This window comes from Gymnoscopelus braueri, assembly GCF_963280865.1.
Source record: "Gymnoscopelus braueri genome assembly, chromosome: 7".
NCBI lineage: Eukaryota > Metazoa > Chordata > Actinopteri > Myctophiformes > Myctophidae > Gymnoscopelus > Gymnoscopelus braueri.
In genome coordinates this window covers 9977798-10003834 of record NC_137608.1, presented here as the reverse complement: position 1 = coordinate 10003834, position 26037 = coordinate 9977798, and the positions used below count along the sequence as shown (strand labels likewise).

The 26037-nt window shown below is 42.6% G+C and overlaps 1 protein-coding gene across 1 annotated transcript in view; it reads right to left on the bottom strand.

The window, feature by feature from the left end:
- The window catches only part of LOC308088881 (GDNF family receptor alpha-2-like), a gene marked incomplete at its 5' end in the record, with an annotated part of 253642 nt that extends 232097 nt beyond the window's left edge, over window positions 1-21545 (bottom strand). The window contains 4 exon segments of the mRNA XM_080433467.1: window positions 15736-15820; window positions 15822-15959; window positions 15961-16010; window positions 21506-21545. Of these exon segments, the coding sequence (XP_080289593.1) occupies window positions 15736-15820; window positions 15822-15959; window positions 15961-16010; window positions 21506-21545 (313 nt within the window).
- Window positions 21546-26037: the final 4492 nt, after the last annotated feature.

Genomic DNA, 26037 nt, shown 5'->3' with positions numbered 1-26037 from the left:
GTCACATACGGTTTCAGTTAAAGCGTTTCATCTCGGGAAACATTTGCATAATTTCCGTGAGAAAACCAGATTATTCTAAGAATAAAAGAATTTAAATCGTGACTATTGAAAAGCAGGTGATTTTGCGTGTGTGTGATTGTCATTTCCATGCAGGGGTTTTTCAGGTGGATGGATGGATGGTAGCCCCACCCAAATGGATCACTCAGTTGAGCTGCTCACAACATTTATAGAAAGAAGCCCCACTGGCTGCTGTCTGGGGAATATTTCATTTTAAATTCACATTTAGCGTGTCAATTTGAACCAAACGTTGTTTTTCAAAGCCCCCCCACCACCAGTATAAACGTCTCTTCTTCTCTCTCACATTGTGTGTGGTCTATATAGTGCAGCGGTTCTCAATGTCTGGTCTGGGGGTCCCACCACCAGGGCACCGAATGGACCCGATGCAACGTGCTGTGAACTTGTAGATTGGCCATGTTCTTTTGAAAGTTTCTGAAAAATGCAAGGATAGATCCCTGGGGGACCCCTGTCAACAAACTATATGGCAGGGAGTCTTTAACGTTTTTCAGGTCAAGGACCCCTTTGCAGAGAGAGAGAGAGATGAAGCAGGGACCCCCCCCCCCACACAACACACACACACACACACACACACCACACACACACACACACACACACACACACACACACACACACACACACACACACACATACACTACATATTGTAGATAGAAGATTGTGTTGCAGATTAAACCTTTTCATAGATTTTATAGTTAGCTTATAGACTTGTTTGACAGCACTGTCATCAGTGTTGTATAAATTAAGGTTCTTGTTTTGCTTTGTTTGTTTACACAATTTATAGTTTCTATAAATATGATGGATTCATGTTAATGTGACATTTAACCACTTAAACCCTCAATACATAGTGAACTTGACCTTTGGCTCTTGTACTTAGTGTGCTCCTTTCACCAAATCTTCTCCTCCCGAAAATGGCCGATCTACAAGCTCACAAAGCGTCTGCTATTGTCGGCAAATCTTCCCCTCAGAATAGGAATGCTATAGGGTAAAAAAAAGAAAGAGTTATTATCATACAAATGTTTTGCCAGCCCCTGAGGACCCTCTAGGGGTCCCAGACCACCCATTGAAGTCCTATGATATAGGGTTTAAGTGGTAAACTAGGCAGGTTCATAAAAAGGACCATACATCAATCTCATTATCTTTTCACAGCTTTGGACCATATGAGGATATTAGACCACATACATAAAGGTTTTTCTCTTCCGTTTAGCGCAGTACCACCATTAAAACAACTTACACAACCTGAATAACTGATGTGAAACGTTGGCTGAACCGTTAACTCATTAAGACCTGAGGTCCATTGATTGATTGATTGAATACTTTAATAACAGTTTGCAAAGACAAGCACAGGGAAGTACGTACAGTTCAATACAAGGTCTGATATGAGGGTTTTACACCAGAGAAAACACTATAGCTTGTTTCCATTGGGGTCCTTTGTACTCAATTCATCGAAAGATTCTACAAATGCCTTCTAAATGAGTAGTTCTCAAACGTTTTATTTTTTTTTGTGTCAAAGAAATCATGTATTTGGTCCCAGACCCCCATCTGAAAATGTTTTGTGCCAGGGACCCCCAGAAGAGAAGAATTGTGTTTTTTCAAACACAAAAATTCAAAAACAGCAGACGTACAAGCTTGCATCGCGGCACGAAGTGACGCACTGTGAGCTTGTACATCTGTTATTTTTGAGAGCCACTATTGTTCTAAATGTTCAAAATCCAGTTTTCTGAAAAACGTTGCTATATTAATATAAATGTATAGCTAAAATCTAAAATGACATAGATTCTTTCCCAGTTTTAATGGGTTAAAAAACAACATACAGAACCTGAATAACTGAGGTCGACGTTTGGCTAAACCTCTCTGCCAACCGTTAAGAAGTCATGGCTGTTTGAATGCCGTTCATAGGGGTAAAATCAACGCCAAGCACAAACCACAAAGCAATGCTGTTTTAACCTTCTGAAGAAAGAGCTTTTGGAATCTTTTTTTTCCCGTTTGACTCCCACACAGCGACTGGGACGGTTGGTTTTCATCAGGCTCCACATTCAACCCCCATATGTTCTGTTATCCCGCTCTGTTCTGGGATCAATGAGTCCATTTGCACACTGTGGACTACTGGGACGTACGATACAGAAACCATGACAGATGCCTGTTGAGGAGAACTTTTGTGAACTGTTAACATTGGACTAGGGGGCCTATCTTCTCTATCCCTAAACTTATTAACCATTTTTTACTATTTTGAAAAACATTTTAAAACCTCATATGTCCAAACCTGTTACTTTTCATGATTCAAATTCAAAATGAGCAAAAGTAGCAGATCTACAAGCTCAAAACGCGGCTTCGAGCTGCAACTTTTGATACTTTTGTGTGGCGCTATGTAGTATGATCAAGTAGGGGCGTTAATTTACGAAAAAACACAAAAAGTTAGAATTTGGAGATAATAGGTGTCTGCCCGACAGCGGCAATATTTTACTTGTTATCGTCGCTGTGTCCTATTATCTCCCTTATTTCAACTTTGTTATAAATGTATGCCCTAGTTCGTCGTACAAACATGTCACATAAAAGTAGCAAAACTAGCCGATCTACAAGCTCACAACGCTCCGCCACGCGACGTGTTGTAAGCTTGCAGATCGGCTACTTTCAAAACCCCACTGTTGAAGGCCGACTGACACTGTACATCAGTGTCATAATCACTGTTGATAGTGTGCACATAATATCCATCTATATATTTATTGGAGAGATGGAGCATATACGTTTATATGTAAGCAGCTTTGGGAAACGACTTCTCCCGAGCCATGTAGCTCAGGTCAGGAGTCCATCTCTGTTTCCGAAGGGGTTTGCAGTGTGATGCACAAGTACATCCCCCCGGACATGATGCTAATAGTACATTGTATGTCACAGGGAATTACCCCCCAATCCAACCCTTCATGCTGACTGAGTGCTATAGGCAGGGAGTTATTGTATACCGTTTTTTATAGTCTCTTGTATGACTGAGCCGGGATTGAACCCCGACCTCTCTCTCTCATGGTGGACATTCTAACCACAAGACCAGCTCTTATTGTACATGTATTATACTCTAAGTCTGTGGTTTTTCATATTCATATCAAGGTCCATTATTTATTCGGCATTTGAGCCACAGACCCACCATTTGATGAGATTTACTCTCAGGCCCCCCCAAAAATACAAAAAAAATACAAAAGAATATATACTTTCATTAGACCTGATGGACTGATCAAGCCTCCATCAAAACTTTCCAATACAAATCAGTCAACATTTCCCAATGTAGCCTACAGTATACTGTATATACAGTATACTGTATAGAGGTTGCATTAAGTGTAGGCCTATACTGTATCTGACACTTTTGCAGTTTTTTTTTCTCCTTAAAAATATTTATCCCACGATTTTGAAACCCAATTTTTCACCCAGTGCCAATGCCTAAGCTTGTAATCCTGGGCGCTACTCTCACCTCTACCAGCCTGGGGAGAGCCCCGAACTGAGCTCATGCTGCCTTCAACGCATGTCATAGCTGTTTGACATGATTCAGACCCTGCTGTCACTCTGTGCAACGTGCGCCGCTGTGCTTCGGAACGGGGCGTGAACCACTGGGCGATGAGGGGATGAGGGGGGGGGGGGGGTGAATCCAGGGGACCGGCATGCCCCTGGCTGTCAGCCACACGTGAGCCATTATGGATGGCGACACGTCTGACACTGCTGTCAAGTGCCATATGCCACGTCAAGACAAGCAGAGTCATTATAACGTACACTTGGGTGTTTCCACATGCGGGGGGGACACACCGGTGAAACGCTGTGGTGGAGCGCTTCAAATCTTTTGAAAATAGCAGATAAGCTCACAATGCATCGCGACGCATTGTGAGCTTGTAGATCAGCTATTTTCAAATGGCCGAAATGTACATAGGGCTGAAGTGGGTAATGCGTGTTTTGCAATAATAATCCAGATCTACAAAAACTAGTAACTAAAAGTTTTCAAATAATTGTAGTGGAGTAAAAAGTGCAAAAGTATTGGAAATTGGAAATACTCAAGTAAAGTACTAATACCACAAAATTGTACTTAAATAAAGTACTTGAGTACATGTACTTAGTTACTTTACACCACTGTCTGCCACTGATGCCACGCCACGTAAAGAAAAGCGAAGCCATTATAACGTACATGGTTGTTTCGACATGCGGGACACACACACACCGGAGCGCACTCCTCCCTCCAACCTCCCCCCCCCCCACCCACCTCCACCACCCCACCTGCCCCGCATTCCTGTGAGGTGATCCGTGAAGCCGTTCTCCATGCCAGCTGCTCATGGCAGCGGCGCCACTCACCGGGCTGATGATGGGAGAGAGAGAGAGAGAGAGAGGAGAGAGAGAGAGAGAGAGAGAGAGAGAGAGAGAGAGAGAGAGAGAGAGAGAGAGAGAGAGAGAGAGAGAGAGAGAGAGAGAGAGAGAGAGAGAGAGGGTCCCTGACATGAGTTCAAGTAAAACATAGCGACACAGATGATCTCCAGGCCCTCCTTCTGCTCTCTGTGTGTCGCTTTTACTCTGTTTGTCTCTCTATCTCCTTCTTCTCTATTCCCTCCCCCACTGCCCCCCCCCCCCCCACCCTTGTCTGTAGTGTCTAATTTGTCTCTGTGACTAAGTCTCTTTCCACACCCCTCTCTCTCTCTCTCTCTCTCTCTCTCTCTCTCTCTCTCTCTCTCTCTCTCTCTCTCTCTCTCTCTCTGTCTCTGTCTGTAGTGGAGTAAAAGTACAATATTTGCCTCTGAGATGTAGTGGAGTAGAAGTAAAAGTACTGAAAATTGTAAATACTGTCTCCAGTAAAGTAAAAATACTAGGGATGTTCAATATTGACTTTTTAAACCGATATCCAATATACCGATATATGCAGTCAACTAATTGTCAGATAACAACATCACATATTTAATAAAATCAAATAGCTATTTATCAATATAATATCTAATCAATCTAATATAATATACAGGTTTAGGTTTTCATTGAAGTGAGTCCCGGAACTCACTGGTGGTCATTTGAATGAGTCTCACTAATCTTAGATTAGCTGTTGCCTATTTGACAGTGCAGAAGCATAATCGCCTTGATGCCCACAACATTAACGAGCATCAACGAGCGTCAGCTGGACGCAGACACACACACACACACACACACACACACACACACACCTGCTCTAATTGAAAGTGACTGGAGTCTGTCATCATTTCTCTGCAAAAGCCCTTGAATATGATGGAATATGTCTAAGGATTACTGTGATTATGGTAAGCTCACATTTGATATCACACACACACATACAGTAAAAAAAAATAAACAATAATTACATATACCGATATTACATTTTTATTTCTAATATCGGTACGATAATATCGGGACTTCGGGAGGCCGGGACATCCTAAAAAATACCTTGAAATTGTACTTTTACACCACTGGGAGAGAGACCCTTTTGCCTGCCCTGCCCTACACAGCATTGCCCTTCACAGATGGAGTGTGGGTGTTTGTTCCCCCCGCTGGTCGGCGCTGAACGTCCTCACAGTGGTGTCCTGTCCTGTCTTTGGCCCCATCGCCTTGGGAGATAAAACCCCACAGCAGCTTCAACGAGAACGCGGACCAAAAAGCTCTTACGGTGCAGCTTTAATCTAATCACGATCCATTGTGCAGTCAAGCAGCCTTTTGTTAACCCAGTAAAACCGGGAACGCATCTGTGTGTAACCACTTTAACCATTATCTTATACTTTGGGCTATTAAAAAGTAGCAGATCTACAAGCTTCATAGCGCGGCACTCTCTGCTATTTTGGAAGAAAAATAATCTTTGAATATAAATATTTCTTTACATTACAAACATTTTTTACTCAAATCTTTGCTTCTGGCAGGTCCCTGGAACAACATATTTTCAGATGGGGGTCCGCAGCCAAATACATATAATTTGGGGGGTCCTTGATAACCACTGTTATAAATTAGAAGAGGATTTAGAAGCCATTTGTAGAATCCCCAGAAGCAAAGTTTGAGTTACAAATCTTTGAATAATATAAATATATTCAAAGATTTGCACAAATTGTGAAGATTTTTCAAAAATAGCAGATCTAACAAGCTCGTAGCGCTGCACTCGGTGCCGCGCTATGAGCTTGTAGATCTGCTATTTTTTTAATAGCCAAAGAAATCTGAAAATGCCACAGATGCGTCCCCCGGTCTAAATGAGTTAACTGGAAACAATCCGTGTATAACATCCTTCTCTGGAAACAAACACGAAAGGCTGGATTCCCAACAGACCTGCTCCCCCAAAGCGCTGCTATAAGCCACTTTAAAAATCGTTTGTGGACAAAACAGGAAAGTTTTCGCTCAAACGCTTAAAGAGTCGCAACAACGGCAAATAATAGCATCTCCAGTAACTTTGAAAAAAAGCCGGACTTTACTCTACTACATCTCAGAGGCAAATATTGTACTTTACTCCACTACAGTTATTTGAAAACTTTAGTTACTAGCTACTTTTTAATTTGATTATTATTACAAAAATTATACGTAGCCTGCGAGTTAGTTCTGGCAGATATGAGAGAGAGAGAGGAGAGAGAGAGAGAGAGAGAGAGAGAGAGAGAGAGAGAGAGAGAGAGAGAAGGAGAGAGAGAGAGAGAGAGAGAGGAGAAGAGAGAGAGAGAGAGAGAGAGAGAGAGAGAGAGAGAGAGAGAGAGAGAGAGAGAGAGAGAGAGAGAGAGAGAGAGAGAGATTGATTCTATGGGGCTGTTTACAGCGTCATGCAGACCCATACAGTACGTCATACTCTGACGTGGCAGTCAGCTGTCCAATCGGGCGGGTTATTTAAGCTCACCTTCATCTGTGTTCTGTCTGCTTTGTGTTTCATAGGTGTTGTCATGCAGAGTTTTCTCCCACCACCACACCCAGCACCACCAGTGGGCTCTGCTATATTAGTTCTGTTCCCCATGGGGGGTTGTTATTGTCTCCGCCGAAGGTGGAGAATATGTTTTCGCTTTGTGTGAGCAAACATTGTTAGCCAAGCTAACATTGGGCAAGCTCCACATGACACGTGTCAAGTTGTTGACACCAATGCCTCTGATTGGCTAGAGGGACGCGTGACGAAATAAAATTCTATAAATAGGTGTGTCACTTCAAAAAGCCCCTACTTTTTGAAGTGAGGTAAAACAGGATCAATCAGACTTGATTGGAACAGTACCTTCAGTAAGTCCAAGTCACCGTCTGTGCGTGTGTTTCCCTCTGAGAACACCTAACATTGGTCAAGCAAAGGCGCAGAAGGCCAAAGCTAAGAAAGCATACTCATCTACAATTGTAACGTAGAAGAGGACTAGAGTTGAAATGATCCCACAACAAAGCCGAACTCTTAATAACGTGTCAATATGTTGACATCAATGTCTCTGATTGGCTAGAGGGACGCTGACGAAATACAATCCTATAATAAAAAGGTGTGTCACTTCAAAAAGCCGTTTACATTTTTGAAGCGAGTAAGACAGGATCAATCAGTCTTGATTGGAACAGTATCTTCTAGTCCAAATCACCCGTCCGTGCGTGTGTGTGTCCCTTTGAGAACACCTGACATTGGTCAAGCAAAGGCGCAGAAGGCCAAAGCTAAGAAAGCATACTCATCTACAACAGTAACACAGAAGAGGACTAGAGTTGAATTGATCCCACAACAAGACCGAAATCTTAATACGTATTAATATGTTGACACCAATGCCTTTGATTGGCTAGAGGAATGCATGACGAAATACAATTCTATAAATAGGTGTGTCACTTCAAAAAACTGTTTACGTTTTTGAAGCGAGGTAAGACAGGATCAATCAGTCTTGATTGGAACAGTATCTTCTAGTCCATATCACCCGTCCGTGACGTGTGTGTGTCCCTCTGAGAACACCTAACATTGGTCAAACAAAGGCGCAGAAGGCCAAAGCTGATCAAACACACCAATCAACTGCTGAAACTGTTCAAGACAATGAAGATGAAGAAGACAGACAAGTATTTGAACAAACCAGTCAATTATGACGACTCCCATATGATAGATTGCTTCAATGTAAACAAAGCATTGCTTCAATTAAACAGAGCTAAGAATCATAAAGAAAGAATGAAATTAATCAGAGACAAAAAATCGCTAAATGACAAAAGACGAAGACTAGCCATGAATGCTTACAATATGACACAGCAAAGATTGCTACAATCTCTGGAAGAAAAAGTAGAAGAGTCTGAAGAGAACATCTCTTCAGACTCTTGATTTTTAAATCATTTTTTTTTAAATAAATATTTCTTTAACATACACCTTTTTATTTAACTACAGTATATATCTTTTACTCTACTGTATCTCATTAGTTATTGCTATGATAATATAATTGCTATAGTCTGCTGGCGGAGACTTGTGCTCCGAGGAGCACATTTTCTAGTTATATATCTATCTCCCTGCTCTTAAAGGTTAATGATGGTTGTCTTAATTATGCTGAGCAGGAGAAAAAAATGTAGCAGAGCCTGAACGCCAAAATAAAATAAAATATTACATCCACTCTTGTATTCTCATTCTATAATATTGTTTCATATATTTGGCACTTAAACCCTAGAGATTTCGGCCATTTGAAAATAGCCGATCTACAAGCTCACAATGTGTCGCGAATCGATGCGACGCATTGTGAGCTTGTAGATCTGCTATTTTCAAAACCGATTGCATACATGGGACATTCTGCATAATGAGTACTTTCTACTTTTGGTACTTTAAGTACATTTTGATACCAATACTTTTGTACTTTGACTCAGGTACATTTTGAATTCCGGACTTTTACTTTTAACAGAGGATTTCTAGCAGTATTGATACTTTTACTTATAAGTAAAACATGTTAGTACTTTTTCCACCACTGCTTTTTTTGTCTAATGCAGGGAAGGAAAAGCACGGGCAAAGAGTGAACACGTAGACGAACAGGTAGAACGAACGCTGACGGGCAGACAGAGGAGAAAAGAGAGGACATAGTGCTATTATTTTTTATTGATAAGCTCTGCAGTGCCTGCAGCTTGAGTGCAAACTGATTTAGCCACTTCTGTTAGAGTGGGCGGGTTGCGCTAAAGGCCACTTTGGGGAGGGCGGCCATAGCTGAATGGGTAGAGTAGAGAGAGGCCACCAGGGAAAACAAGGAGGGCCCCACGTTCGACCTGTGTCCAGGTGTCCGTGATCCCGTAAACCAAAAAAAATGAGGGCTGGGACTCGATACAAAAAATGAATCTAATTAATTAGAGGCTTCGTAATTAATTAATCGAAATTAATCGTATGTTTACTCACATATCAATATTTGACCTGAGAAGCAATTTTTTTTCAATTAAAACATATTTTGGTATATGATTGAATCAATGAGTGAATACATAAGTTTAAGCAACAAAATATATATTTTTTTGTATCAAGGGTGGTACTAAACAGACCAACAGCTCAGTGCAAGTTTTACCATAAAGTGCAGCAATTGTAGGAATATTCAGAGATTCAGGTAACGTGTTATTTCTTCTGTAATTAATTAATCGAAATTAATCAGTTAAAGTCCCCAGCCCTAAAACATATAAATAAATATATTTAGACAATCAAGATAAGATTTCATTTACAGGTCCATTTTTGTTATGTTGCACTACTGATTTATATTCTTACTGTAGCCTACAATTTACATTATTATTTTACTAACTTTGAGCTGCACATTAACTATAATTGATTTGTATCCATTATTCATTCCTAGATCAGTGGTTCTCAAAACTTTTTAATTTCAAGGACCCCCATAACTCTGAGAGTGTACAAATGGAACCAAAATATTTGGTTCCATTTGTACACTCTCAGGAGTTACAGACTTGTAAAAGTCCATTTGGAAACCCCCCTCAAGGAACCCTGAGGGTCCTGGACCCCAATTATGGGATAGGTACTTTAGTTATGGGGATCTGAATGGCGAAACGGGAAGGAGCAAATGGTATCAGTGCATCTCTAACTATAAGAACATAAAAACATGGCACTTCATGTCAGAAAGGTTTGCCATTATGTAATGGTCTACATTATATTTATTTATTACTTTGCTGTGACTCAAGGCCAGCATATCCATAAAGTCTAACAGAAGCGTGATCTTTGCAACCAGGGGAAGCGTATAGCTATACTGAACCAGCACATTTTACACCGAGGACAGACACTCTACAAGCTCCACAATGTGTTGCGATGCGATGCGCTGTGAGCTTGTAGATCAGCCATTATTTTTTCATAGAAGTTATGTTGTGGTGTTTAATGCATTTTATAAAGCACAAATTGAATTGAATAGTATTAGCAATGGATGGATTAAACGTAACCACGGCACCTGGACACAAACTCGTCACAAAACCAATAACAATCATCCTTCCATAAATCGGTGGCTCTCAACCTGTGGGGCGGGACCTCCAGGGAGGTCCCCACAATGATTTTGGCGGGGGTCCCCATATGTCAGTATAGTGACAATTGGAGGACTTTTAAGACCCTTTTAATACCTAACAAAATGAATGGCGAGGTACGGCATTCATTTACAAAAAAAGTTTAAATACGGAGATAAGAGGTTTCTGCCCCGACAGTATATGCAGTGTGGCCCTCTGGAGTGAGTGTGGGAATATAGGGGCCCTCTCCATCATCAAAGTTGCATCGCCTCTGGTGTAGCATATTTCCAAAAATCCTGCACATCTCACTTAAACAAAAAACAAGACCACCGTCGTATAGGGGAAACTAAATACATGGAGTCTAATGCTAATTAGGAGTCAAACACACACACCTGAATTTAAATAAGACCACAGTCAGAACCCCAGGTCATCTGAATAGTAAACAGATAAAGTATCTCACCAGCGAGGGAAGAAAAAGGTATAATATCCTCTGGGAAATCACAGACTTTCTTCTGGACTTCTTTAAAAGAGAAGTCATTCATGAATTCATCAAAGTCCCAGCCTTCCCCCCCCCCCCCCCCCCCCCGGGCAAGTTCTGATTCAATGTCCGTGAGTGACAGCAGGTTCAGGTTGTCCTCTGTGTCATTCTCGTCCTTAGCTCATTTTTTATCCTAGACCTACTAGACCTTTGTGTCTTCTCTGCCCATTCCCCAAGCACAGAGTGACAGTCCAGCAGTGTTGATTTCGTCGACTAAAACTATGACAGAATAATGCTCGTCGACTACCTTTTTTCACTTGACAAAAACGATATAAAAACTAAGCTATGATGACTAAAACTAACACTAAATATATTGATCATTTCGTCAACAAATAAAAACTAGACAAAAATGTTAGGGAGGGACTAGTGGAGAAGAGATCCGGTAGAACTAAAAGACAAGTCATTTTATGTTTGGTTGCGCTCGGGTGGTGAGCTCTGAAAATAGCAGATCGACAAGCTCACAACGCGTCGAGCTGCCACGCATTGTGAGCTTGTAGATCTGCTATTTTCAGCATGCAACCAAGTGGTAAAATCAACCATTAAGACGCCATCTAGGCCCGGCAAAATACATTTTAGTGGACTGAAGAGGTGAGTCTTCAGATTACGGTGGAAGATTGAGAGTTGAGTCTGCAGTTCTAAACGCAATGGGAGTTTGTTCCCCAGCTCGGGAGCCAGAAAAGGGAAAAGAGTCTGGGACGTGTGGAGCTTTGTCCCGGATGTTTTAGGGAACGTTCAGACAGCTTCCCTTGTGTTAGCTGATCTGAGTGAGTGGGAGGGGTTGTAGGCGTTGGATCAGGGATGTGATATTTGTCACTCGTACATGCAGGTACACCGCAGCAACACGTTTGGTGTGGCGTGCTCCGCAAGACTGTGCTAGCTATACAGAACCTTTTCCCTCCGTTGAGCGGACCATACAGTTTTCGAGGTTTCTTTCCACAAGAGTGCTATCTTATATCTCCCCCCCCCCCCCCCCCCCTGCATAAGTGGACACATAAGGACCGTTGAGCCGTGGGGCCCGCCTAACCTAATAATATGTTAATATGGAACACTTTAGGTGAAAAACCAATAGCACTCCTCCTCCCATAACGGGTCTTATACCTAATGTAATCCCATTATGGCTCCATTACCTTGGAGAGAGCTACAAAAGCATACATTTTTTTCACCGAGGGGTGGGAGGTGGGGGGGGGGGGGGGTCTCTCTGAGAGGGGCATAAGAGGTAAAGGGCCAACGTTAATGAGGTGTGATCATTACCATCTTTACTTGAGGAACCATACTGGGTTCTTTATCTATCTTGGATGTTCAATTACAAATGGAATGAGCTTTTTACTCATAATAATTGCAGTACTCATAATACTCCACTACAAATAATTGTAGTGGAGTAAAAGTACAATATTTGCCTCTGAGATGTACAATAGTGGAGTAGAAGTAAAAGTACTGAAAATTGGAAATACTCCAGTAAAGTAAAAATACCTCAACATTTTACTTAAGTACATTAATTGAGTAAATGTTACTTTCTACCACTGGTTCTTTATCTATCTTGGATGTTCAATGACAAATGGAATGAGCTTTGTATACATACAGTATATGTACAAATTCAATATTTATAGAATGCATGTGTTATACATTCACACATAGACATGTAATCTTTCACAGTTTGTATAGAAATTATAACATTGTTACATCTGGTTACAAGCTGGAATCACTGCACAAGCAAACCATTAAGCCCCATAGTAATGATGTATGAACAATAGCAAAAGTGTAGATCTAGATCTACAAGCTCACAAACGCATCTCACTGTGATGTGTTGTGTGAGCTTGTAGATCTGCTATTTTCCGCAAAATTTTTCGAATATTTCTAAAAATATATCAAATAAAAAGTGAAATCTTTGAAATGTGTGAAATCTTTCACATTTTGGGAAATGATATACAAATGATATCCTATAACATGCCCAAAATATGGAAGTGGCTCATGTTAGTGAGAAACATGTGATTTTTTTGCTAGTTCTTTGTCTGAACAACTGGAGTGATATTGTTGTGTGTGAACAAAAGCATGAATACAAATGTCCACATTATTCATACAAAAAAACAACATCATCTCTGCATATTCACATAGACGTGCTGGCTGCTACTTTCCATACTGCATTTCACATTCCATGCTATGTCGCGCTCCTCTCTCTCTCTCTCTCTCTCTCTCATCATCTCTCTCTCTCTCTCTCTCTCTCTCTCTCTCTCTCTCTCTCTCTCTCTCTCTCTCTCTCTCCACACACATCTCGTTGCAAATTCATCTCATCCGGCTGCACGATCAATCGTACAGGCGTAAAGCAAGAAACCGAACAGCAGTAATCCTCTTTACACCAAGGAGCCAGCCAGTTTATGCATTTGCACTTTTTACTACACCATTTAAACAAAACTAAGATTCACGACAAACTACAGAGGGTTTGCACAGAGACGCAAAGCACAAGCTGCAACCCAGTCAGTGACTTAATGTTTAATCCATTAAGACCGGGGAACGCATCTGTGTCATTTTAAGATTTCTTTGGCTATTTTGGAACATTAAGTGAAAATGTGTACAAATCTTTGAATATATATATATTTTTAAAGCGAACATTTGTAACTCAAATCTTTGCTTCTGGGGATTGTGGGGATGTCTTCTAAATCTCTAACAGTTTTCTGAAGAAAAAAAGTATGTAGCTATAATATCAGTGGTGCTTAAAACCTTTTTCATGTCAAGGACCACACAAAAATTATATGTATTTGGCCGCGGACCCCCATTTGTTCCAGGGACCCCCAGAAGCAAAGATTTGAGTTAAAGATGTTTGCTTGAAAAAAAAAAAAAAAACATATATATATATATATATATATATATATATATATTTAAAGATTAGCAAAAAAAATATCTAGATTTTTCAAAAAATAGCAGATCTACAAGCTCATAGTGTGGCACTCGGTGCCGCGCTATGAGCTTGTAGATCTGCTATTTTTGAATAGCCAAAGTATAAAATATTGGATAAAGTGGTTACACAAGTTCCCAGTTTGAATGGTTACTTATACATCATATCATAACACCAGATCTGCTATTCTGACACGATTTAGCCTCTATTTAATCCGATTGTTGTAGCAAAAGAAAACCATTGCACAAGTTACTTGATTTGAGGCGCCCCGAGGTACACTCACACGCGTGCCAAAAATCCCCCACACTGAGATAAACATTAAAATACTCAAGCGTCCCCCAGGGTGGGGGGGGGACGGGGCGTCAGGACATGTGTGGGCCATGCACACATGTTTTTGGTTACCGTTTTATTGTCCTTTAATTAGGCTGTCATTTGCCGCTATAGCCATGGGAATGCATCGCAAGGGGAATAAATACTGTGTGTTTATGTTGTATTGTGCTGTGTTATCGTGTATGTTTACGTGTCAAAGCGTGTGGGTGCGGGGGGGGTTTATTGTTGCAGGGATTCACATGTTCTTTCATGACCAAAATATTTGAAAGGAATTTAGATGTCATTCAAACAGATGCTAGGTTCATTGTTTACCATCCTACAGTTTCAATGTACAGAATATGATTTTGATAGTATATTGTTTAAAACTGATGCTATAGGTTCTTGGTTTACCTGGTGATCTTAGTTTCTCGAGGCACTACACTCTCACTACACTGTCTCTCTGCATTCTATGTATGCAAGAGTGTCTGCTAAATGCCTAAAATGTGTCAATTGTAAAACTGTGGTGAAATTTTGATTGAGTAGAGAGAACCAGTACCACCACGTCCAATACTACCCACACCGTATAGTACCGTATTGTAGTGCTTTGTAACTAGTGTGATGATCTAGATCTAGAATGAACAGGTACAGTATGGTAGTGCTGTGTAATGATCTAGAATCAGCTCAAAGTAAAGGCAGCACTGACAGCAGTCTCTCAGAATGGAACCAGGCCTCCTCCATTAGTACATTGAACAGTGTTCAAATGTGCCTTGGCACCTGCACCGTTTTAAACCACACCGGTTTAGCACCAGTATATCAGATAAAACCCAGTCGATACCCAGCCCTAGGTGAAAAGTCATCTTAGGGTGCTATGGTGCATTGGGGTAAAGTGCCTGCCCCACCAACCGCGGAGGCTGGGGGTTCGAAACTTCGAATCCACCGCGGTGCATCCGGTTTTGTCGAGCATTTGTACAAACACAATTGGCCCGTGTTCAGGGGGAGGGAAGCCAGGGGGAAGGTGGGGGGGGGGGGGGGTAAAAGGTTGATCACTGCCCGTTTTCCTACAGGCTGGGGCGGCAGTGTGGGGGGGCGGGAGGAGTAAGGACGGTGGCTCTCTACGTCATCCCGGGTGGGGGGCTCCTCCTCCCTCACTGGCAGGTGAATCAGTAGGACATACAACAGGCAGTGACAACACACACATGTGTGTGGGGAGGAATTAATTGGCATAACGACTACATTGGGGGAGAAAAAAGTAGCCTGGAAACCAGACAAATCTGCCATTTGCAAAAAATAATTTCCCCTCTGCAGATTTGGTCTGGCACCGCTCAGTTGTGATTGGAAGTAGCGAGGGACCAATCGGGGCCCAGTATGCAAAATATGGGGCGGGTTTATCACCAGAGGCATTTTTTTTTTATTCGCCCCTTTGAAATGCAGGTTCCACACAGAGATTCCAGACTAATATCTACGCAGTGATATTAGTCTGGCCATGCCAGGCCAGAGAAAAAAGGGGTATTAAGAAAGCAAAGAAAAGAAAGCTAAATCTCCGTCCTCTTACCTTCGGTCAGGCCCATGTGGATGCTCCAGTAGCTCTGCAGACACTGCAGCTCCTTCTTCATGCCCCGCTTGCAGCGGCAGTCGTTACAGCGGCGAGACCAGCAGCACCTCCAGGGCCGCCTGGCACTCGCGGTTGGTGTCCAGCATGGAGTCCTTCTCCTTGCCCACCAGGCACTGGCGCATGACGCGGTAGCGGGAGCTGCAGTGCGCGTTCTGGTTGCACAATTTCGCTGGCCTCGACGCAGTCCACCCACTCCGCCTGCTGCTGGGCGGAGCCTAGGCGCGGTTATGGCGCCGTTGGCATCCGGGCCGTCGCCGCTCGCAGAGCGATCTGGGTTTGGGGGGGGGGGGGGGGGGGGGGGGGCAAGAGAGGATGTGGGTGTTAACCAGTGGTAGAAAAAGTACTCAAATTCTTTACTTAAGTAAGAGTATCAATACTGCAATGTAGGAGTACTTTATTACAAGTAAAAGTCCAGAATAAAACATTTACTTGAGTAAAAGTACACAAGTATTGGCATCAAAACGTACTTAAAGTACAGAAAATTAAAGTAGTGAAATGTTTGAAAATAGCAGATCTACAAGCTCACAACGCATCGCGATGCAACGCGTTGTGAGCTTGTAGATCTGCTATTTTCAAATAGCCTGTGTATGAAATAGGGCTAAAGTGGTTCATGCATGTTTTATAATATAATAATTGATATCTGAAAAGTAACTAGTAACTAAAGTTTTCAAATAATTGTAGTGGAGTAAAAGTACAATATTTGCCTCTGAGGTGTAGTGGAGTAGAAGTAAAAGTATTGGAAGTTGGAAATACTCAAGTAAAGTACAAATACCTCAAAATTGGACTCAAGTACAGTACTTAAGTAAATGTACTTAGTTACTTTACACCACTGGGTGTTAAGATGCAGATTTTAGACCATTATGTCAAGGGTACGGGGGGAACCACCACTGATGAATTGAGTACAATGGGCCACAATGGGAACAAGCCACCAACAGGGCTTTTTTTGTGTTATCCTTTTAGCATAGCTTTTTTTTTACTGTATACAGACTTGTTAATTTTTACTGTACTTAACAGACTTGTTAACTCTCAGAGTCAAATGACCAACCGAGGATTTGACAGTGTAAATTGGGGGTCCCCAGAGATCTAAAACAGCGGTATCAAATGGGGTTCAGTGGCCCCTAACGCACATCAAACTGGTGGTCCTTGAAATTCAAAACCTTGAGAATCGCTGATTTTATAGGCTCAGCGTGTGTGTGTGTGTGTGTGTGTGTGTGTGTGTGTGTGTGTGTGTGTGTGTGTGTGTGTGTGTGTGTGTGTGTGTGTGTGTGTGTGTGTGTGTGTGTGTGTGTGTGTGTGTGTGTGTGTGTGTGTGTGCGTGCGTGCGTGCGTGCGTGCGTGCGTGCGCGAGCACGCGCATGTATGTGTGTGTGCGTGGGCGCGTGTGTGGGCGCGTGCGCACTTGCACGTCTGCTGCTTATCTGTGTTTGTGTATAATATACACCAGGCATAACGTCAACATGCATAATTTAATCCTCCGTTCCATTATTGCTTCTAAAGTGTTGACAGAGACAACTGGCTGCTGTTGCCTTGCAGTTAGATAACCTGGCCTCCGACCAGAGAGGAGAAACCTGCAGGTCTGTCTGTGTGTCTGATGTCTTTTGACAACCCACCCAACCAACGCCCACCCTCCTCCTCCTTCTTCTTTCAGACCAAAAATGCCCTTGAACCAAATGCTAAAAATCTCCCTACCTGTTTCTATGCAAGCCAAGGCAAACACACTAACCGCATCTGTCTGACCTTGCTGAGCATGCTGTGTGTGTGTGTGTGTGTGTGTGTGTGTGTGTGTGTGTGTGTGTGTGTGTGTGTGTGTGTGTGTGTGTGTGTGTGTGTGTGTGTGTGTGTGTGTGTGTGTGTGTGTGTGTGTGTGTGTGTGTGTGTGTGTGTGTGTGTGTGTGTGTGTGTGTGTGTGCACGCGCGCGCACACACACTCTGTGCTGGTGGTTTAGCCCATTAAGACCGGGACGCATCTGTGTCATTTTAAGATTTCTTTGGGCTTTTCAAAAATAGCAGATCTACAAGCTCATAGCGCGGCATCGAGTGCCGCGCTATGAGCTTGTAGATCTGCTATTTTTTAGAACTGGCTGAAACATTTGTGCAAATCTTTGACTATATGTATTTTTAAAGCGAACATTTGTAACTCAAATCTTTGCTTCTGGGGATTCTAAAAATGTCTACGTCAAAAAACGTATGTCGCTATAATATCAGTGGTTCTCAAACTGTTCCATGTCAAGGACCCCCCCAAAATGATATGTATTTGGCCGCGGACCCCCATCTCAAAATATGTTGTTCCAGGGACCCCCCAGAACCAAAGATTTGAGTTAAAAATGTTCTTTTAAAAAATACATATATTTATTCAAAGATTTGCACACGTTTTCACGATTTTTCAAAAGTAGCAGATCTACAAGCTCATAGCTCATCTATGAGCTTGTAGATCTGCTATTTTTGAATAGCCCAAAGAATTCTTAAAATGACACAGATGCGTTCCCGGACTGAAGGGGTTAGAGGAAGGCATGAAACACAAACATAATCCATGTTACACCATGCATAACATGAGGAGCCAATGAATGCCTGATTCTGTTCCTCCAGCTAAACGGTCTTGTTGTTGTTGTTTCCATGTTCCGGCTATAGTTTTATACAGGATTTATATTGCTTTTTTTAATGTGTTCTGTTCACCTGAGAACACAGTCAAACAACCTTGTGCTTTGTTTTTATTTGCAGCTCATAATCGAACCGTTTTGCCATTTAAAAAAAAACTGCCAAAACAAATAGAGCTGCAGACTAGTGTTGATTTTGACAGCAAATTTTGAGTCTTTTGAACAAAATTCCATTTAGTCATATTTTAGTCATCTGAAATGTTTTACTGTTAGTCTAGTTCTAGTCGACTAAATATCATCAGATTATAGCCGACTAAATCTACAATTGACTTAGTCGACTAAAATGTATTGTGGCGGTGCCTTGATGGCGTCGTAATGGCTGATTTTACACTTGGCTGCATGCTGAAAATAGCCGATCTACAAGCTCACAACGCGTCGAGCTTGTAGATCTGCTATTTTCAGAGCGCAACCAAGGATATTGTCTTTTAGTTCTACTGGATCTCTTCTCCACTAGTCCCTCACTAACATTTTAGTCTAGTTTGTATTTGTTTGAAGAAATTGTCAATATATTTAGTCTTAGTTTTAGTCATCATAGCTTAGTTTTTATTTTGTTTTCGTCAGTGAAAAAAGGTAATCGACCAACATTTTTCTTCATAGTTTTAGTGGACGAAATCAACGCTGCTGCAGACTTCTTTTTTTTGTTGAGTTTCTGGTATTGCAGAAAACATAAAAACATCTTCCTCTCTCATCTCTTGAAAGGTGCATTTGAATAAGACCTCTCTCTATAGGCTTATAAACCAGCAGCTTCTCTGCACCTGCTTGCTTATTATCCCATACGTTCTGCACTACGTTGACAGGGTGAAAATCCACAGAGCCTAGTCTCAGGTAATCCTGTTTTGAGGAGGAGGGAGAGGGAGGGAGGGAGAGGGAGGGAGAGAGAGAGTGTCTGTCTGTCTGTCTGTCTGTCTGTCTGTCTGTCTGTCTGTCTGTCTGTCTGTCTGTCTGTCTGTCTGTCTGTCTGTCTCTGTGTCTCTGTGTCTCTGTGTCTCTCTCTGTCTCTGTCTCTCTGACAGAGACAGAGAGAGAGACGGCGAGACAGACACAGAGACGCAGAGACAGAGAGAGACAGAGAGAGAGACGGAGAGACAGACACAGAGACGCAGAGACATAGAGAGACAGAGAGAGACGGAGAGACAGACACAGAGACGCAGAGACAGAGAGAGACAGAGAGAGAGACGGAGAGACAGACACAGAGACGCAGAGACGGAGAGAGAGAGGCTCTGTCTCTCTGACAGAGACAGAGAGAGAGACGGAGAGACAGAGACAGAGAGAGACACAGAGAAAGAGAGAGGCTCTGTCAGAGAGACAGAGACGGAGAGACAGAGACAGAGAGAAACAGAGACAGAGACGGAGAGAGACAGAGAGAGAGACGGAGAGACAAGAGACAGAGAGAGAGACGGAGAGACAGAGAGAGACACACAGAGAGAGAGACAGACAGAGAGACAGACAGAGAGACAGACAGAGAGAGAGACAGAGAGAGACAGACAGACAGACAGACAGACAGACAGACAGACAGACAGACAGACAGACAGACAGACAGACAGAGACTGTCACAGAGAGAGACAGAGGGAGACACAGACAGAGGGAGACACAGAGAGACAGAGACAGAGACAGACAGAGACAGAGACAGAGACAGAGAGACACACACAGTCACACAAAGAGAGACACAGAGAGAGACACAGAGAGAGAGACAGAGAGAGAGAGAGACAGAAAGACAGAGAGAGACAGAGAGATGCACACAGCTTCATAGTAAACTGTCTTCAACAGGGGGTCCGGGACCCCTAGGGGTCCTCAGAGTTACTACAGAGGGGGCCACCAAATCTTTGTGTGATATATATATATATATATATTTACTACATTAACCACTTGAACTATAGCATTCCTATTCGGAGGGGAAGATTAAGCCGAAAATATCAGATCTACAAGCTCAAGAGCCAGGCGTTGTGAGCTTGTAGATCTGATATTTTCGGCGACAAGGTTTGGTGTAGGGGAGGGGAAAGGAGCAGACTAAGTATTGAGGGTTTAAGTGGTGAACTGTCTGATAATACATTAAATACATTCAAATGAATCCTACACTATGACAGTGCTATCAAACAAGTCTGAAAAGTATGAAAACGTTTTTTTTTGCAATATGTAGTGGGGGGGGGGGGGGTCCCTCCTCCCTGCTTAATTCCTCTCTCAGCTAAGGGGGTCCTTCCTTGGCCTGAAAAGACGTTGCAGACCCCTGTAACTAAACCCAAGGTTGCGCCAGACACATTATTAGTGGAGTGGCAAGAGCGACACCTTGTGGTCACTTTGGTTGGAGGAGCCAGAGAGACAGAGAGACGCTGTATCGGCATCAGAGGAAAATAAAAGCTGGTCAGAAAAAAAAACTAATAATCAGAAGAAGTTCATGTCTGTGTGGAATAAATGCTGTTAGTATTATTATTCAGCACATTTTAGGTCGTGAACTCTGACGCAGGGCCACTCAGCAAGAATAAACGCTTTGATCATATTATGAGGATGATGATGATGATTGATGATGGTGATGGATGATGATGATTGATCATGATCATTAAGGCTAAACGATCAATTTCTCCTCAAGCATGATGATAGTGTGAATACATTGGAACGCTCCTGTACCTCGATAATAAAAGTTACATTGTAGCTTTAATACCTAGAAATATGCTATTAACTAGTTGCCACATTATTTGGCATTCTATGGCAGCTTTATTGATCTCATAATGTGCAGATATTGGCTTTTTATTCATACATTGACCTGGACACATTATAGCTATAGTATACATTTTGTAGCTGGTTATTAAACATGGAATTGTTGCACTATATATTGCACTAAAGAGAGGTCAAAACCAAATGAATCATCCAGGTCTAGATTTTGGGAATAATCTATATTATAAACCATACAAGCCATTGTAAAAGCGGACAGTCTGGACACCTCGGGCTGATATAGCTGCACTTATTTAGGAGGAATTTAAGTCATCAAATAACGGTAATTAAGTAGGCTACAGCGCTTGACGTTAATAAGACTTTATTGACACGTTCGTTATAATTCTCACCTTCTAGCAGCAGCAGAAACACGGACAGATAAATCCACATAGTGAGAGACTTCATTCTAAAGATGAATAAAGAATCCAGTCGGTCGGGATATTAATTAATTTCCACCTGGCAAAACCAAAAAAAAATGAACTGTAATAATTTCCTTTCTGTGAAGAATATCCTCCTCATTCAACTCGAAGAAAAATGAAATAAAAAAAACAAAATTATCCTCTGTTACAGCTGCAACTGCAACCTCCGAAAAAATCCTTCGCTTTCCAATAATCCACTGGTATTTGGAGACAAGGTTCTTTTAGGAGGAAAACCACGAAATCCAATGATTGAAAAAAACAATGTTAAATATCAAATCAATCCATGAAAACCGTTATACGTTCAGCTAGGGTCCGTTGGATGCTGTGATCATAATTCATATCGACAGAACTATGACTTGATCTGAATGATCTCTGATCTGATCCCCCTCCTCATCATCTGGACTCAGATAGTGGTCGCTGCCCTGATCCTTCTTCACTTTAATCCCTTTATCAATAAAGAAAAGTGACGCGAAACGACGTGTCAGCTACAGCAATATCTCTGACGAGGCAATAAGAGGGCATCGTTTAGAAGTATAGAGAGAGAGCTGACTGAGTTCTTTAAGCTGGTCCAGGAGCCGAGGTGTGTGCGTAAACGTGAGTGTGTATGTGTGTGTGTGTGTGTGTGTGTGAGTGAGTGAGTACGTGCGTGCGTGCGTGCGTGCGCGCTTCAGTCTGGGGCGCTTGACAGACTTCTTTTGGGGTGCGTGCGTGCGTGTGTGCGTGTGTGTGAGTGAGTGTGAGAGTGTGTGTATCGCTCCTCTCCTCTCCTCACTGACTGCATGCGTGCGCTGGCATCACAAGCACTTTATATAAAGATGACTTTCCCTGGGACCGGTAGAGGGCGACGGTGACGCGCTGTTTTATTGGAAAACGCAGGGCTCAATCACGGCACAGAGATCCAATAACAACTGGAATGGTCATAAAAAAGGGAAAACTCTCGTCTGGGTTGACACAACAGGCCATTTTTTTGCTGGTAAACAAGAACGCATGACATAGATGTCAAGTAGGACTGTGGTGACAGGGCAGTGCCTGTATGGGTGTCTGTGGGAGGTTTTCGAGGTCAGGTGTTCGACTTAGACCAGTATATGCTATATAATTATGCAGTATATACTTAAACCGAAATTTGGAAAAAAATAGTACACCCTCTAACCACAATAATTCATTCTGTGACCGTGCGGTGTGCGCCGGTGCGCGTTTATGTGCGCGTGCACGTGCCGTGGGCGAGGGAATAATTATGGTATACCATCTGAAAAAAAGTAGACTTGACCTAGAAAAACTTTATTTATTTATTGCCATATTATGGCATGTAGTGGATGCGCAAAAAGACCTGCACGTTCTTTGTGGTTTTGGCCCCTGCCCCCGCAGGGCCCCCCGGGGCCCAAACCAGACAGCTCCCTCACCGCCATTCCCTGCCCCGGGCATATAAAGTTAAAAAAGAATAGAGAGGTAACGAAAATCCCCGCCCATTCACTTGCATGGAGTTGCTCACCCAGTGCATACTCCCTTTTCACCCCTTCTTCCGGGTTGGAAATGTGACGGGCGGGACCTATTTGGGGACTATGTGGCGTGTTTTGCGTTACTCTGTGCGTCGTCTCACAACCCTATGCGCAAGCTCGTGAGTTGAGGCCATTGGTCGAAACCGCATTCGCTCGTTCATGTGTCTGGCCCCAGCCGCCGCGTTCTTTTTTCACCCGAACCCGGCTCCCTGCCCGGGGAGGCGTGTGGAGGTGGGCATGGCCTGGACTCATGCAAATTAGCCATGACAACCGTCCGGTCTCTCCTGCAGCCCACTTTGCGGCGAGATCAAAGCGTCTCCAGCCATCTGCTGGCATCAGGTCTGGTGTTGCATCTATTCAAAAGCTAGTAAGTTGATTTTCACCTTTTTCCGCACATCGTATCCAAAAAGTAAAGGTAGTCCTTCCCTGCTCTCAGATGTTTGCTTTAGCGGTCAAGAAACTAACCACTTTTAGTCAGTCTGTGCCCAGTCAACCCCCGTCCGCAGGTGTCAGTACTGCTCCCGTTTTGGTTGCATGGGGAAAACATGGCCACAGACTGACTAAAAAAGCGATCCAAACGCTTGTTTCAACGCGTCGCTTAAATGTTCTTTACCGCTAAAATGTCAAACATCTGAGAGCAGGGAGGACTACCTTTACTATTTGGATACGATGTGCGAAAAAAGGTAAAAATCGTCACTGTTGGCCAGTATCACACTCTGGCCGTCAGCCTACAAAGTGGGACCTCAACTCGGAGCTATGTAGTGGAGGGTGGGTGAGGTTCCAATGATGAATGATGGTTTATAAAACATTAAAAGTAATTAAAAGTCTTTATCGTGTTCCTCTATTAAAAGGTTTTAACTGAAAAATCCACTCCAGTGAGCCATGGCAGTTTTTTTTCTCTTTGTGTTCTGAGGCCTTTTCAACTGCATTGAAAGAAAAACACTATTTGCCTGCGGGTGTCGCTGTTCAGGGATTTTGCCTGTCAATCATCGCCTCTGCTCCGCCCCCCCAAATATAAGGATAGGGGAGGGGAGGGGCAGGGAGGAGAGGGGGCTGGATTAATGGACTGTGACATCAAAGTCCACGGGCCAATCACAGCACTTTTCTGAATATTAAAAGATCTTTGATTACATTGATTACATGATCTTTGATTACATTGATTACATGAAACCTTTAATAACAAAAGCTTACATGAAGGGGGAGAAAGTCAGAGAACACAACATCGCACATGTCTAGGATCTAGCAATGAGTGAGCAGTCAGGGAGGGGTCTTCAATATTTTTCAGCCCAAGGACCCCTTAGCTGTGAGAGAGATGAAGCAGGGACCCCCACTACATATTGTATACAGTTGTGTTGCAGATTTCATAGATAGATACAGTAGATTCATAGACTTGATTGACAGCACTATATCATCAAGGTTGTGTTGGATTCATGTTAATGTGCATATTCAGACAATTAAACCATTGTCAACCGTCAATACTTAGAACACTTGTGCTTGGTCTGCTCTTTTTTTCCCTCTACACCAAACCTGTTTGCCGAAAATAGCCAATCTACAAGCCCACAACGCCTCGCGATGTGAGACGTTGTGGACTTGTAGATTGCCTATTTTCGGTTAATGTTCCCCTCAGAATAGGGATGCTAGGGTTCAAGTGGTTAATGTATACAACAAAAAAATAAGTTCTATCACACAAAGATTTGGCGGTCCCCCCTGTAGTAACTCTGAGGATGCCCTGGGGGTCCCGGACCCCCTGTTGAAAACCCTGCATTATAAGCTACAAGCTGTGATTGCTGAAGTGGCCACAGGTGATCAATATTGTCAAGGAGCTGCAGCAGGGCTGATGAGGGAATGGAGACAGGTCACAGGCAGTGGTGGAAAAAGTACTCAAATGTTTTACTTAAAAGTATCATTACTGCAATGTAGAAGTACTCGGTTACTCTTAAGTAAAAGTCCAGAATTCAAAATGTTACTTGAGTAAAAGCCTATGTATAAAATAGGGCTAAAGTGTTTTTTGTATGTTTCATAATATCATAATTTATATCTGAAAAGTAACTAGTAACTAAAGTTTTCAAATTATTGTAGTGGAGTAAAAGTACAATATTTGCCTCTGAGATGTAGTGGAGTAGAAGTAGAAGTATTGGAAATTGGAAATACTCAAGTAAAGTACAAATACCTCAAAATTGTACTTAAGTACAGTACTTAAGTACATGTACTTTCCACCACTGGTCACAGGTGTGTAACTGTCTGGGCACTGGCCAGAGCAGAAAGACAGAAAGCAGGCAGGCAGACAGACAGACAGACAGACAGACAGACAGACAGACAGACAGACAGGTGGGGAGACAGATCGTGACTGAAACGGTACATTATCGGATAAGGTAAGACCTTTATTGATCACGCGAGGGAAATGTAATCACCAAAGACAGCACAGCAGTGCTAAATACAGGTTACACTTATACAGGGCAAGAAAAAAAGTACTGTAGATACAGCATGATGGAAATACATCACAGTTCAATACAACACCATCAATAATTGGCTCTTTTCTTTTTTTTTTTTTTTTTTTACAATATGGACCATACAATAAACAACACTATACACCCTGAGCAGTGTTTGCATAGTGCAAGACAAAGGAGAATACAAGAGAATGCACAGTAAACATGTGCTAATAGTGTCCATGCCGTACTGAACTGAGTTGTTTTCAGAGTAATCAGTCTACTGAGCGAGCTGAGCGACCATCATGTGCCTCGTTATACATCTTCAATAATCACGGGTGACGGGTTGGTCTACGGATCTGATTATTGACGGGATGGGTGCGGGTTGTCAACATTGGACCCGTGCAGGACTCTGGTATGAGGGTATGAGGTCACTGTCCCTTTTGAATACCAATCCCATTGTTATTTGCTTAACCCTGTTCTTCTACCCTGAGCCACCCCAAACTGGCTGGCTTAAGGCCCGATGAGAACTGGAAGGCCT